The following is a 15301-nucleotide window of genomic DNA, read 5'->3' as shown; positions in this document are numbered from 1 at the left end:
ATCACCACAGCTCAATTTACTAACAGGTTGTCCAATTTCACTTTTGTTACGGACAATAGTGGACATTAAAACTGAGTTGTTTTTTTTTATCTTGTACATTATGGTATTTGAATGTTTCTCAAAAGACACCTGTAACTGGCTTTTCTTCTGCTAGTGCTTATGCTTCATCACTTTATGTGCCTACATTGATAGTTTTAAGCCATAGTGCTTATCAGTTTCTCAAATGATTCAGACAGTTTTTATAGTGACCTTTGACATGGCCGCTTTCTTCAGACGACTGAATCGGCAACTGCTCGTATCTTGAGCTTTTCTCTTTTTTTTTTTTTGCTTACATAACGTAAACAGAAGTAGTAAGACTAGCTTGTCAGAATTCTGCATGGGTTGATATTCCTGTCAGTTGAGGCTTTTTCTTCACTTGCTGCCTTGATTTTGTTTCTGAGCTGTTCACAGGGGCTATATCCTCATATCCTCTGTTGATGAATTCCAATGAGTTTCTTTTTTTTACAATATTTTGCTGAAATCGTCATTGGAAGCATTGAGGTTTATGGCTTACTGCACTTGTGGCACTGTGGGAAGATTGCAGTCTCGGGGAAATCTCAACAAATATAAAACTATTTCTGTTAGTCACAGCCTGAGAATACCGCCCCTGTTGGTGACAACTTTTGGATGCAGTGGCAATCGCATCACTGCCCAATGGGAAAAAAGAAACTGTGTGAATGTGTCAGCCGATTATGCTCACTTATATTTCTATGACGTCATAGTGGACACAAAATTCTGTCACTATACCAGTATTGATGTCTGAGAATTCACATTTTGAAGCCTAGATGCCCAAAGAAGAGGAGGCTGTGTAGTTTTGTGTGTGGTGTGTTAACAGAATTCTTAGGATGTGACTTAACTTGGAATGCGAGCTGATTGTTGGTTTTTAGCACTAGTCATAGTACCCTTCCTTCATGAATGCACCGGTTACAAAACTTCTTGTCGAAAATGGCACGGAAGTAACTTTTCAATTCCCATGTGTAAAAAAACATCAAATTAGCTGATGCCATTAGTGGCTGTACTGACGTGCTTCGATGTCCACGTTACGATTTGTGATACAATCTCGAAAGATTTGACTAATTCAACTTATAAGAAATGCTTAACAAAGATTGTGATGCACTTATTGTAACATTCTGATGACGATAGCCTGTATTTTTGTTAGCATACCGAACATTGCAAAAATCATATTGGCAACTACATTTTGGAATGTGCTTTGGCATTTTCAGTGAGCCTTGTTTAGCATGCAAAGGCTCTTGTTTGAAAGACTTCCAGCTAAAGACTGAATAGTAAAAAGCAATAAAATCCTGAAGTTGTACACTTTTGCTTAGTGGCTAGTTTTCGCTGTTTATGTGCACTCTATTGTGGTGTTTCTCTGCATTAGCTTGTTCCATTCGCCTTCCTTGCACCTACTGTTGTCTTTCTTGCACTAGCGTCACTCCTGCACCTCTCTGCCTATTTGCCATTTCTGTTACAGCGATGTATGCATGGCTGCTTGTGCTCAGTATTGTCCTGTGTGCGTCGGTATGTGCCCACAGATACTTTAACGTGGTAGCGTTAAAGAGCTTGTTTTATAGATATTCCGGTGTCGGCATCCATGTCGGCATCGGTGTTGTTGGGTGTGAGCGAAAAATTGTCATCTTATGCATGACCGAAAAATCGGGAACGATGCCAATGAAATAAATAATAAAGAAGTACTGGGTCCAAGTGTGGATCGAACCCGGGTCAGTTGCGTGGAAAGCGGATTTTCTACCACACGACCACGCATCTGCTTGTGAATACAGGAAAAATAACTTCCTCCGCTTAGAAGTGCAGTGAAAGTAACACATGCTTTACAAACACGCACATCCTGTCCTGCATACATGCTTCACAATACAACATGAAATATTGTAGTAATAATGCGTAGTACAAGCACACATTGCCATCGGGCGTCAGAACATATGATTATCGTAATGAATCGGTAGTTTATAGCCGGTAACCCACTATGAAAGGCACACACGCTACTTTGCCTGCACACACGCTACTGCCATGTAGTAGGTGCATAGCAAGTTCGAAAAGGTTTCATGCATTTAGTGTTTGAAGTACACACTAGGAACAGAATATCACTATCGCTTTCAACTAAAGACAAAGCTTCAGGGTCCCCTAATCTTTTTTAAATTGTTTATCAATTAATCTTTCACTTGAGGGGATCAATTTTGTGATGCAGCACATCAAATGGTAGCCTTTTATAAAAGGAAACTTCTACATAGCTAATAGTGTAAGCTGGCATTGCCTTTCATTCAGCACATTTTAATCCATGATGCCATAGAAGCTTAATATCACAAAGATTTTTTTCTGGGTAGAGTGCTTTGTTTTGCTTTTAGCGATTAGCGAGATTGCACTTGGGCTGACACGCAAAACAAACTTAGAAAAGCTTTAAGTTGAGAAGGAAGTTACGTGAACAAACCTTTTGTTGTCGCTTTTTATAATGAGGTATCCTCAAAGCTTATGTCGTGGTACACCGTGAATTGCTATCCTAAAGTAAAAAAAATGCGAATGACAAACTTGGGAATTTCGCGAACATTCAAATGAACACTTAGCAGGAGCCAGTTGTTAAAATATTGATTAGCTTTAATTTTGCCTTTCACGTTCGTACTGTATTATCTGGCTTTGAGATATTGTTTCATGACCACAATTTTTTTTTTGGAGCGAGCTGATTATTTTCATGCAATAAAAAAAAGGGTGGGGGGGTGGAACTGCAAAAGGGAAAGTACGCACAGCAGGAGTTGCATTCTGAAACTATCACAAAAGACTGCAATTCCCTAGTTGTCGCATGCGGCGTGTGCTGATTGGCTATTGAGTAAAAGCGGAAAAGTGGGTGCCATGTAGTGTTCAGTCAATGTGATGGGGCTCTGTGGTCTTCCTGACATGCCTGGAATAAACAAACACACCTCATCACCGTCGGTTGGAGGTGAAGTTTAATATTTGAGTGACATAGATAGTAGCTTCTAGTATCCATTCCTTGCTGGATGTGCTCAGCTTTTTTACGCTGAAGCCTTCAGGGAGCACGGGCACATACAAGAGGGGTTCAAATCTTCTCCAAAGTTTTTCAATTGTGCTTGCACATATATACACGTACACATACAAACGAATGCATATGCATAAAGTATAGTTGAACCCCCCTCCCCCCAAAAATTTCTGGCTATATCGCTATCAACGAGAATTACCTCGGTGTGTTTTAAGCACTTGTTCTTTAGCCAGCACGCGTTTCTTGGTGGTTTGAATGTTTCAGGAACACGAACCGTGCATTTCTTATATGGTTGATTGTGCGCTGTAAGCATGTTGCTAGTGCGTGATATGTTGGCACATTACAGTAGAACTCTCTCACCATTACTCGTTAAAGTTTTAAACAAAAATTCTTTTCACACAAGTTTGCATTTTTTAATATTATACTGTGCTTCAAACAGTCATGCAATAAATGCTGAAAGTACGTCTTGTATTTCAAGCAGCCACAGCCGAGCCACGGCACTGCGTTTATTGCCAGCATAGCGTACTCTTAAAAACGCCACAGTTGGGTTGCCCTGTGCTCTTACAGTCAGCGCACTCTTGTGTTAAGACATTCGTTACATCAATGGTTAGTGTAACCATGGTGTCATGGGCAAGTAGTTGATTAACTTCTTCAGCACATCAAATTCTACACCACGAAAGGCGATGCGGTCGCCTTTTGCGATGGTTTCAGAATATGCGCACAGCATCAAAACAAGGACTGAGTGTTTTGTTATTGTTTCTTAAACTCGATTAATACATTATTTTCTACTGCTTGAAACATTCTTGTGCATGCCTATGAGTCACATAGGAAAGTAGTCTCTCAAGTGATTTCTGCTGTTGTCATTCATGCCCTGGAGTTATCCTGTAGTAGCTTCTACATTTTTTTTCGAATGTTGGTTATTCTACAGGAGTAATTGATGTCATGTTCAATGCATCACCATAGCAAGCCAATGCAGTAAACTGCTTAGGTTCTCGATTGTCAATTTTCGATAGAGCTAAACTCGTCAGATGTACACTTATTGAGAATCTTCTTAAAGGGACACTAAAGAGGAAATTGATTTCACTTCCATGAGTATATTGCCAAGTACACTACTCTTGCCCTGAGAAGACACTTGGTAAGCCAGAAAATGTCAAAGAATAACGTACAGGCAGTGACACGACAATGAAAGTGCCATGTTACGTCACCAATTGGCCACGTCATCGAGGGCCTACATAATGCTTTATTAGTAAAAATGAACTACATTTGTGTTCTAAAAGGCCAGACACTTATCGTGGCTAGTTTAGGAAATTTTTGTATATACAGTGTGGCTGAAATTTGAAAGAAGGCTTTTGAATCTATGAAGTCATGGCAGTATGTTTCAAGTGTTAAGGTTTTGTCATAAAATACAAAAATAAATTTTCTATCATCATTTTCTCCTTTCGTAAAGAATATATGGTTGTGAAACAACAATATGAACCTAAAATAATGATTTATTTAGTCAAACTGAATTATTGCTTCCCTTTAGTGTCTCTTTAAACATACTGATTGTATGAAAAATTGCAGTAAGATAACTTCCCTTTAGTGTGTCTTAAAGCATACTGATTATATGAGAAATAACAGTAAGATAGTTAATTAATTAGGCAGCTTAATGTCAAAACTAAGAGGATGGAATGTGAAATCACATACAAGCATTGGTTCTGCCTTGCATGTGCACTGATAGTCTAGTAATGGTGGTGGTATGTAGTGTTGCTGGCAATGTGGTGTCTAAGTGATATAGGAACATACAGAAAGAAAATGGTGGCATTGATTGGCCATTTTGAATCTCAAGCTAGACCAGAAGCATAGGTCAATGCAACCTTATGCTTAGTGGACAACCAGTGTACAAATTTAATAATCTTGCCAGTATTCGAAACATTGCTTTAGGTAATAAACAGGGCAAGCAACTTTGCCGACAGTCTGGGATTATTCCATGAACATTCTTCAGCTAGAGCGCCAGTAAGGGTGAAGGAGGAAAGTAAACGTACTTGCTCACTTTAAGATTCCATCCAGAGGGGCGGTGGTAGGAGTGATTGCCCTTCTCCCCTAAGTCTGTGTCAGCGCCTCCTTCCTTCACTCTAATGCTTGTAGTCCACCTCCTATCACCAATTAGGACGAATGAGTGAAACCGCTGTGAGTACACATTAATAGTGTTATGCTAAAAGGGGTTTTGCTGCTATTAAAAAAAAAATATATGGACCATCTCCCCAAAGGGAACCCTGATGGGATGCGAAGCAACAGTGGTGTGCACGGCGTTGACCCGGTTGAAACGGGTGTCGACGCGGGTGCTGGAAGTATGGTTTCAAGTGAAACTGGGTGTAGCGTTTACGCGAGTAAGCATTTGTTTAAAATGCAAAGACATGGGAGGAGGGACGCATTGAAGACGCTTGCACTTGGCTTCCTTGGCTTGCGTCTTGTCATTGTTACCCGCGCACTGTTTCTATCCTCGAACGCGTTCTTGACTTGCACCTCGTCGGTGTTGTTGTTGGTCTTCCACTGCCAACGCTTGCGTTCGGCTTCCCTGGTTCGCGCCTCTTCAGTGTTCCAGGCCCGACGTCGCCATTCGCGAGCGCGATCAGCTTCGCTAACCCGCAACGCTAGCGACGGCCGGGAAAGGTATGCGCACACTAGCGGGAAGCATGCCTCGGTGGTGTCCAGCCCGTTGGCATGATCGTGCGGCAAGCAGCGACGCGTTGTCCACATTGCCGGCGCTGCGAGACCACGACCGGGTTAAACGACTACGTACGAGTGCGCCTACCCGCGGCTTCTTCTTGCTGACAGATGGAGAGAGGTGGTGCGGGTGAGGAGATGATGCTGACGTGAGGAATGGGCTCGAGCGTTGTAAGTGATGGACAGGATGAAGCGGGAGAGATTACATGTGGTGAGCAGCGACAGGCTAGGGAGAGAGTGACGTAATGCGTGCGCACTGAGAGGGAAGGTGTGGCCTTCTTGGCAATGCCCCGTTGCGGAGGGACAGGGTTGCACAGGCTAGTCAAAAAGCTACTTCGCACCTAAAGGTCATGACCACTACCCCATCTATGGGGTTACTTCAGGTGATCGACCCCCCTCCTAAGATGAGTGACTGAATTCGCTCCTGATTCCATCTCATTGAGTCACTTGCCGTTTACACTATGGTAGGAGGTCTATAGCCAGTGTTCATACGGGCAAAATTCTCAACCTACTGAAGAGAAAGACTGTGCAAATGAATTTGAGTTATGCTTGAGAGCTAGGTGCGCATTTTACGTCGCTGTTATTTCCCCCTACCCCCTTTATAACGGAATCAAGATTCAATGTGCTAAAGCAAAGGCAGATTTCTTCATGCAGCTATGCATCAGCCAAGCATGGAACTCCCTTGTATTTCTTTTCTTTCCTCCATCATCCCCAAGTCAGTGGCCACACTTTCCCGCAACACATGCCACTTTACTGGCCTTTCTCGGCCAACCCCTCCACAGTGCCAGCACCGAGACGTATAGACTTGATGGATACGTGTTAAGTGTGGCATGCTATGTGTCTGACAATGTCCTCTGTCTGCTGCTCTCTCTCTCTTTCTTCCTTTTTCTCACTCACCCTCCTTCCTTCCGCTAGAGAGCTACCCCTTCCCCCTCTGCTCCCCCCATCCCTGCAGAGGCCTCCCCCTTCCCCCCTGGTTGTTCGCTGTCATGCCTGCATGCCCTCTTCCCCCGCATCGCTGTGCACGGCTGCACCTCGTGTGTGGGTCAGCCTTGGCTCCCCGCATGGTGGTGGCAGCCGGCGTGGGTCGCCCTCCCCGTGGGGGGCGGGTCTCCTGGCATCAGCCCAGTCCCTGCTGCTTCAGGGGGCGGCAGCCCTCCTGCCCCCTGCGCCCTTGGGGGCGCCCCTACGCAGGAACCGTTCGGACACACTCTGCCCCCCACCCAGGTCCCCCTCTGAGGAGTCGCCCCCTCACCCCCTCCCTTCACCCCCGAGGATGACCCCAGTGGCTGCGTTTTCGGGCATCCCCCTGCAGAGAGCCTCGGACCCTGATCTCCACGCGGGTGTTCCGGCTGCAGCTGCTCTCAGTACGTGTTGTTTTCTTCATTTGGGTGCCAGCTGTTTGCAGATCTATTTGCTGCTGTCAGACCTGTAATAACAAATAAACATGCACATCCACACACAAACTGGGCACAGCTGTTTTCGAATCTGTTTATAGCTATGAGACCTGTATGCTACATGCACACCCACACGCAAGCTTTGTGCCCTCCCATACTCTCAGAACAAAAAGTGCACCTGCTTGTTTGTTTCTTTCACTACATTTACATTAGGGGTGTGTGAATATTCAAAATTTCAAATATTTTTCTAATAGTGTTTGCTATTCAATTCGATTCGCACCGGAACTTTATTGTTCAATCTATGCAGTCTTCCTGAAAACAAATACGGTCAACTTGTGATTGACAGTAGCCCCTTCAGATTTTGAATATGCTTCAACCCATTATACTCTCGTATAGGGGCAAAGCAGCTTTTCTGGCACTGCTACGGTCAAAAAATATATTGACTAAAAAAAAAAAAAAACGCTAGTTTCGACGTAGAGATGATAAATATAGCAGAGGTTGAGGGCTCAATTAGTGCTGCTTTATACCTGAAATCGGGGTAGGAATTCCTAAAAATGACCACAAGTGTATTCACTTTATAAAACACTGGTTCTAACGTGGAGATGATACATGTGGTGGGGGCTCATTGAATGCTGTTTGTGACCTGAAGTTTGGGCAAAAAGTCCAAGAAATTGGATGCTGAAAACTTTTGGCATCCGAAATTTCAAGTGTTCTTATACTGTACTGATGTCTATGAGGCAGATTTGGAATTCCGGACTCGGAAGGGAGCATATCCTCCTCGCCTGCCACATCACTTGGACTTCCACAGACGATGAAAGAGGAGGAGAGACTGTGGAAATAATCTTAGCATTTCATGTGTAAAGTTTGTAACAGTAGCACCTTGCTTGCACAAAATCATGTACTTAAACATAATTCAGCCTCTGCATTGCCTCATCTTGATTATACAGCTATGAGACAGCAGCCTGTCAGCACTTTATCAACCTAGCCAAAAGAAACACTTTGGTGTTATTATCTCATAGGAGTATACTTGGGAATCCTCTCTAATTTTTTTTCTATAATCTTGCTTCAAAGTATTAAAAAAATATTCGAGATATATTTGATTCAATTCACACCTGAATATTCGAATTCACTTACAAGAATTACTAGAATACTTGGGCATAAAGTACTTTCACTGTTACCTGCAGTGATTATGCTTCACTGCTGACATGAAGGTTGCAGGATCGAATCCCTGCCACGGTAGTGGCATTTTGATAGAGGCGAAATGCCAGAGGCCCATGTGCTTAGATTTAAGTGCAAGTCAAAGAATGCCAGGTGGTAGAAATTTTCAGTTCCCTCTGCTACAGCATCTCTCTTAACCATATAATCTTGTGGGATGTAAAACCTCGTATGTAAAACGTCGTATTATTATAGTACTTCATGCTAAGATAGTATCAGATAATCAAAATCAACCTTCCATTGCAATTTTGCCCATCCAGTCAAGTGGACAGCTATCACTTAAGTTATAAACAACCTGGCAGAATGACAAGCTGGCGCAGTACATTTCTAAGCGTGAGGGCGCTAGTTCGATTCTCTGCCATCGCAGCCACATTATATTTAGGTGGGGGTCAAATGGGAAAATGCAGGTGTACAGGTGCTCCCAAAATAATTTGGAGCGCCGGAGCGATGGCCCCTCGTCGGCGGAGCACACGCGTGGAAATATACAGCCATGGTCCGCGCATGCGTGGCGTCCCTGTAAAGTAAGATTCGTTCGCTAGTTTATCTATATAGGCGTTACCTTGGGGTAAAAGCACATTCTTTGTCCCTGTTATTGCTGCGACAACACATCCCATGCAGCCGCCCATCCGTTCTTCCTTGTCTCACATGACTATCGTGTGCAATCAACTGATTTTACTTCAGTTTGTGTGTTTCTGACTGCGCAATCTGCAATAACAGCATGTAGCGAGCAGCGCGGAGTCCTGGTAAGATCAACCGAATAAGGATTCAATGGAGGCTAGTTGGTACGGCATTGTTCTTTTGCTGCGCTAAAAATGTAACAGGGGACAATACAAGAACACAGAAGTGCGAACTTCTTTGTTTGCATGTTGTCCCCTGTTACATTTTTAGCGCAGCAAAAGAATGAAGATAAACGGCTTAGCGCTAACGTGTTTACTGTGCTACTAAAAGAAAATGTGGTGAGGGGGATATATCACTTATAAAAAGGGTAGCGAAGGCTAGGAGGAAACTGTCTCGTCATTGAACGTGGGCTGGTGAGGGGCCCTTTAAACAAACTTGTGCTCTGAAATAGGCCGAAAAATGACAAAAATAAGCACTGAAGAAGGTGACAGAGTGGCGTGCGTAGACGAGCATCGGCGAGAAGAAGATGGCCACAGCACTTTTCTGGTGGGCTTTTATGCCTCGGCGCTATTCTTTTTTACACCATATGATTGTGCCGATAACATGGCTATAGTGAAGGAAGTGCGAAGCACTCTCTCTATCAAATCAGATTCCTCACGCGGCTACAAAGAGAGTTGGAAACACGGACTTTGCTTTGAACGTTGATTAGGCAAACGGACGTTGTCGGATGCTGGCAAGTAAACACATAATGAACAAACCAAAAACCACTGCACGTGGCAATATGGTGACCTATCTATGCAGTTTAATACCATGCTTGCATCGTGGGCAAATATGGGCACGTTGGTTGACAACATCAATATCGGGAGCATGCATCATTCACGCGAATCGCAGCTTGCATACAGCATGGAAGTGACTCGTAGAGTGACTCTGAAAAAATTTTTTTCTCCCCGATGCGCTGCCACTCGCCAGCTATGGCAAACCACGGTTCGTCAGCGCTGGCGTCTCCTAGATTCATGTGGGACATGTTTTGTTTCAATTGTCCCCACACTTTCTCGATGATGTTAAAGTCGGCGCCTTTTGGAGGCCACGGAAGTGTGAGAACAGCACGTTCCTCCAGAAGATTCCGAACAGCTCTGGCAGTTTTCACTGGGCTGAGGACTTGCTGAAACCAGAAGCACCCGTCTTTATATGGCCCGTCCAAAGCATATGAAAGCAGATGGCTGTCGAGGATTTCACAGTAGGTCCCAGTTATGAAAGATCGTGATAGCCGCACTAGCGGGCCGAGGCCATCTTTGCTTACTGCTCCCCAGACGTTTACAGTACACCGGCCGCTGCTGTGGACCTCATAAATATATTCAGGGTCATATCAGCACAAAGAAAAGAAAAAAAAAAGGTGGGCTTCTACATAGGAAACGTCTGGAAGAAATATGGCCACACAATCAAAAGACACACACCTGCACTTGTATGGCCTCCAAATGTGGAGCTACTGGTCCCCACCTTGAACAAAATGTGCTTTCATCTGAGAAGATCACCTTCTTCTAATCTTCCACCGTCTAATGCTCATGTTCTCTAGCAAATTCAAGGCGCTGACGTCTTTGCCACTCCGTCAGGTGTGGTTCTTGGGCGGTGATAAACCTGTGAAGTCCAGCTTCTCGCAGGCACCTTCTTATTGTTTCTATACCGACTCGAAGGTCGAGAGTGGTCTTAATTTGCTGGGCACTGTGAAAAGGGTCCCCAACTGCTGCAGCAACCATGAGGCGGTCGGACTCTTCCAATGTGCATCGGCTACGTCTTGGCCGAGCAGCATCTTTCAGTTGGCCATCTTCAGACCTGTAGGCCTGAATAATTCTGTTCATGGCACTCATTGACCTCCGTGTGAGGCGGCATATCTCGTGTTGAGAAACACCTTGAATGGACAGGCCAACTATACTTCTCCGCTCATGGATTGGCACTCTCTTCAGCATGCTGCTTCGACAGGAAAAGGGCGGAATTTCGCGACAGTTCGATGGTTTTTATATCTTCACATCATCTTCTCAATCGGGCGTGCAAGCTGCTCATGAATACATGAGATGAATGTGCACCTTTTGCTGCGCTACACACAGTCACGCGTGGCAAATTTATAGTAACGTATCGTGCAGGCGTATCTGAAGAGACAGACTCGTCATCGCCAAAAAAAAAAAAAAAAGCTATATAGGCCCTCCTATAGATTCTCAAAACCACATTGACGACAAAAACGTTACGCGTTGTTGCCACTCTGTTTGCAATTGCTTCATTCTGGTTAATTAGTTCTGACTATTGATTGACCGTCATGTCGTTGAATTTACAGACTCGTTGTTGTGGAGCCTTGAATTGATTGTAATTAGTGGAACTTGTATTATTTTTTTTAATTTGGCATGAGCAGTATTAACACGCAGTCTAGAATTTATGCTTCATTCTTTGTAATATCATGCATGTGTCAAAAACATTAATTTAATAATTACGTTTACTTGCCTAGTAAAACATATTAGCTAGCTGTAATAAATGTTTCGTGGGGTGTCTGTGTTGTGGTCTTCCTAATTATCCCAATTACTTAAGATTAGCCTTTGGACTTCTGAACTACTCGAAGTTACTTGGTGCTTAATACACTTTTACGTACTTTATTGAACAGTTAAGTTGCAGTATGCCGCTTTCTGATTTTTCTACTGCCGGTGTTGTCGAAAATGAGCGGTGGGATGGTCACATTCCGCAACTAATGAGCCAGTTATACTATTGACTTTCAAAAGCACTGATGACCATTAATGCACATGCACACGCACGTATGCTTTACAGCGTGCATACGCATGCACAGAGCGTTGAGACCGCATCTGCAAAATGCTAAAAAGAAGCCAGCTCTATTCTTCTGGAGCAAACCAACAGCTATTTAGATGCTTTGGGGAACGAGGCGTGCTTGCTAGGGAAACCGCGCACGCGTAGGCACTGGCACTACTTTTCCACCGGCGCACTCCGCCAACGAGTGGTCGCCGCTCCGGTGCTCGGAATTACTTTGGAGCACTTGTACCTTTATTTAGAGGCGTATTACAGAACTCTGTGTGGTCAAAATAATGCAGAGTTCTTCTCTATACTGTGTCTCATAGTCTTGCTTTTGGCATGTGAAACTGGAGAGTTTAATTTTAATGTAAGTGAATTCAAGCGAGACTTGACACAACGAAGGTGGTACCAATCGACCCTGAGTGGCGCTCAATATAGACTGGAACCACCCTGGTTTTATCAAGTTTGGGCTGCACATGATGTTCGTCAGGTGCCGCTAAACGGCATTATCACACACATCAACAGGTGCGAGCTCTGGAAGTAGCACTGGTGGTGGGCCAAGGCAGTTCATCAACAGGCCCGCGCTGGCGCGAGAAAGTCTGGAGATGCTGGTAAGTTATGTTTCGCGACAAATTTGGGGTCCTGGCATGTCCTATCACGCTTGGAAAACTTTGAATAAAGGACGCTCGCAAGAGCACAAGCAGATGGCTTTCGGGAGATAATCGAGGGTAAAGGCTTTCCGTCGTAAACACGCTTTTGCTACAACACCAGGGGTGAAATACGACAGCTGAGCTCTTTCTTCAACCCACCATTTCTTTACTGTTTGATCATATAAAATGTGTTTTATTATCTCTCTTTTATGATGCCAGCTAGTTCTGTGTTTTAAAAGTCTGCGTTTAATGCAGCATTGTCAAATTATCATTTAATATAGAATAAAGTGAATAGTGAAAAGCAGCAGCTTATTTAAGTTGTAGGCTTTGTGCCTTGAATTTTAGATATACCATACTTAATCTGTCAGAAAACTTGCCTCAAATGCAGTCTGTACATTGCCTGAATGACTAAGAACTTTTCAACAAGGATTTAGGTTAAGTATCAGGCTGGGAGGAGAGCATTTATTGCTGTACTAAAAACCATTTCAGGGCTTGAACTTGGAACAAATGATAGTTCGTAGTAGTAAATGTCTTGTTTTGTTTTAAAGTGTTTGCACTGTGATTGGCATTTCTTCTTTTTTGCACTTGTCAGCAACAATTTCTCCTATTATTGTATTCATAACCTCTGTTTGCATTTACTTTTTATTAAAAAAACAATAAATTTTTTTATTTGAATAACCTGAGGTGTGCGGTTGTTGGCATGGGGCATGGTTGCTTCGAGGGGTGTTGTCTCCGAACTTTGAGGCTTCAAAAGGCCTGCTGCTGACTTTCTCTGTATGCAAGGACACTCAGCATGATGTGTTGGAAACAGCAAGCATTTAGAATCTGCTTTTGCCTTCTTTTTCTTTTTTGTTTTTTTGCCTGTATTTTTTTAATGCAATGTATATACTTATGCCCTCCTTACTCAATGTCCTTTAACGCGTACGTAAGGCATTTTGAATAAATAAATAAGCATATTTTAATTCACTTCCTTCGGTGCTTAAGTGCCCCTTCTTGGGATCGAAACCCGCTGCTAGTGTGACAGACACTGACGTCACTGTGTACGAAGCATAATTGACGTTTTAGTAACGTCAGACCACACTACAGTGACGTGCGAGGTGTGGTGACCCACAACTCTACAGCACCGGGCAAGCCAAGGAAACATCGGCTGCGACTGGCACTAATTCTTTCTGAGCTTGTTGCTGACGTTGCCAAACTTGCTCGCATTTTACAAAGACCTGCAAAGGTGACATTAGAGAAGGTTAGTTCGTTTGCATGCTTCTTTTTTTTAACATATCAGGTTGCCATAGCAGTAAACGTGGAAGGCCGGGTAAGTGGGACTACCTGGTGGCGCTGAGATGAACCAGGCAAGCACAGAATTGCTTTTGTAGAAACCTAATGCATTCTACTTATCTCCTGGTGTAAACTATTGGCATCAGCATAGTAGTTCCAAATGCATTGCCCTTTAAAATATTCTTTCATCACCATTACTTAGCAAAAGTAAAAAAAAAAATTGTACATACACCTATTATTGGGGTTGCATCAAGTGTTACAAGATGTTGATACCGCCATCCGGTAACCGGTACTCCAGAAATTTCCCTGCATATATGGGCATACCGTACGCGCTAATATTCTCAATTAGAGAATTATTGCGAGTGTTGAAGGCTTTCAGGCAATCGCTCTCGTGAGTGTGTGCAAGAGCAGGCGATGCAGCGCCGGGTGTGTCACAGCTCTGTGGGCCCACGTTTTCAAGCTTCCTGCCCAGTGACGTCAGTGTCCAGCTCGGTGCCCATAAAATAAAACCAATAGCCATTCTCATAAATAAGGCAATGTTAAGTTATTTAGTGAAATTGCATGAATCTCGGAGCTTGTGTCGTGTCTCCTGGAGCAATAAGAAATGATTGCAACAAAGAATGTGCAAGTCACCAACTTGGTGACACGGCCTCTTTGAAACCCACGTTTTGTCTCATTGAAACAGGAGTACCCCTTCATCACCATGAAGCACTTTCCACAGGGATTCATTCAAAGTATTGGAGGTGTTGTGTCTGCAAGGTCTGTAAAGCTTCTCGACCAAATCAACAATCCTGGTAGGTTGTTTCCGCATTGATGGCTAATTAATTTTCAAGGAATGTATACTTTAGGTGTGTTGTGACTTGCGGAACATTGCTGTTTAAAAAAGTAAGACTGCTGCATAACATCGAGGGTTGTTATGTCCTTGGCGGCACACTTGAAGCACTTGTAAGGCTCTGGCCATAAGTCACGTTTATGTAGACGTTCTGGTGCTTGCTATACCATTAGAGAATATTGCCTTCTAAGGTTATAACTTTATGTTCATATGCAGCCGCTGATCCACCTATAGAAGATACATGCTCATCTTACATTACGAAGTGTGTTGTAATAGAGCATCATAGCAGTATGTAAATTATTGTTGCCCATGATAACCTTTTTTTTTTTTACAACGAAAGCTCTTACGAAATCGCAACAGGTGATTTTGGTGGCATAGCTGTCTGCCACCAGTGTACATATCTGTTGTTGCACTTAGTGAGAAAAAGGATAATCAGGATTGAATTTAGTTTAAATGTGGGACCTTTCCATGGCAGTTTCCATGGTAGTATTCTACCACAGAGCCATGCTGGTGTCTTAAAAGTATTTCCCAAAAAGGCCTTATGCGGGCATCATGTCATGCAAGGCATCACGTTAACATATGTAATGTAGCGTGGTAAACAGTAAAATAACAACTGGGCGTCACACAATGGAAATTGCATAAGGAATTCGGTTGTTTAATGTTTCTAAACCACTACAAAGGGCTCAGCCATAATTTCTCACCTTCATCAGCCACTGCATCAACGAAGTACACAAAATACCTTACAGATGTGTACCGAGTACTTTGCTTTTTCGCAGAATAATTG

General features: G+C 43.4%; 1 protein-coding gene across 6 annotated transcripts in view; it reads left to right on the top strand.

The window, feature by feature from the left end:
* Positions 1–15301, top strand: part of LOC119170119 (C2 domain-containing protein 5) — a 68264-nt gene that overhangs the window by 23240 nt on the left and 29723 nt on the right. For all 6 annotated transcript variants that reach the window (XM_075879690.1, XM_075879685.1, XM_037421172.2 and 3 more), the window contains 3 exons: positions 6974–7113; positions 12289–12374; positions 14371–14479. In XM_075879690.1, the coding sequence (XP_075735805.1) occupies positions 6974–7113; positions 12289–12374; positions 14371–14479 (335 nt within the window). The remainder of the gene's footprint in view (positions 1–6973; positions 7114–12288; positions 12375–14370; positions 14480–15301) is intronic.

This window comes from Rhipicephalus microplus, chromosome 2, assembly GCF_043290135.1.
Source record: "Rhipicephalus microplus isolate Deutch F79 chromosome 2, USDA_Rmic, whole genome shotgun sequence".
Classification (NCBI taxonomy): Eukaryota; Metazoa; Arthropoda; class Arachnida; order Ixodida; family Ixodidae; genus Rhipicephalus; species Rhipicephalus microplus.
The sequence above is the reverse complement of the archived record's forward strand: the minus strand, read 5'-3'. Positions and strand labels throughout refer to the sequence as shown.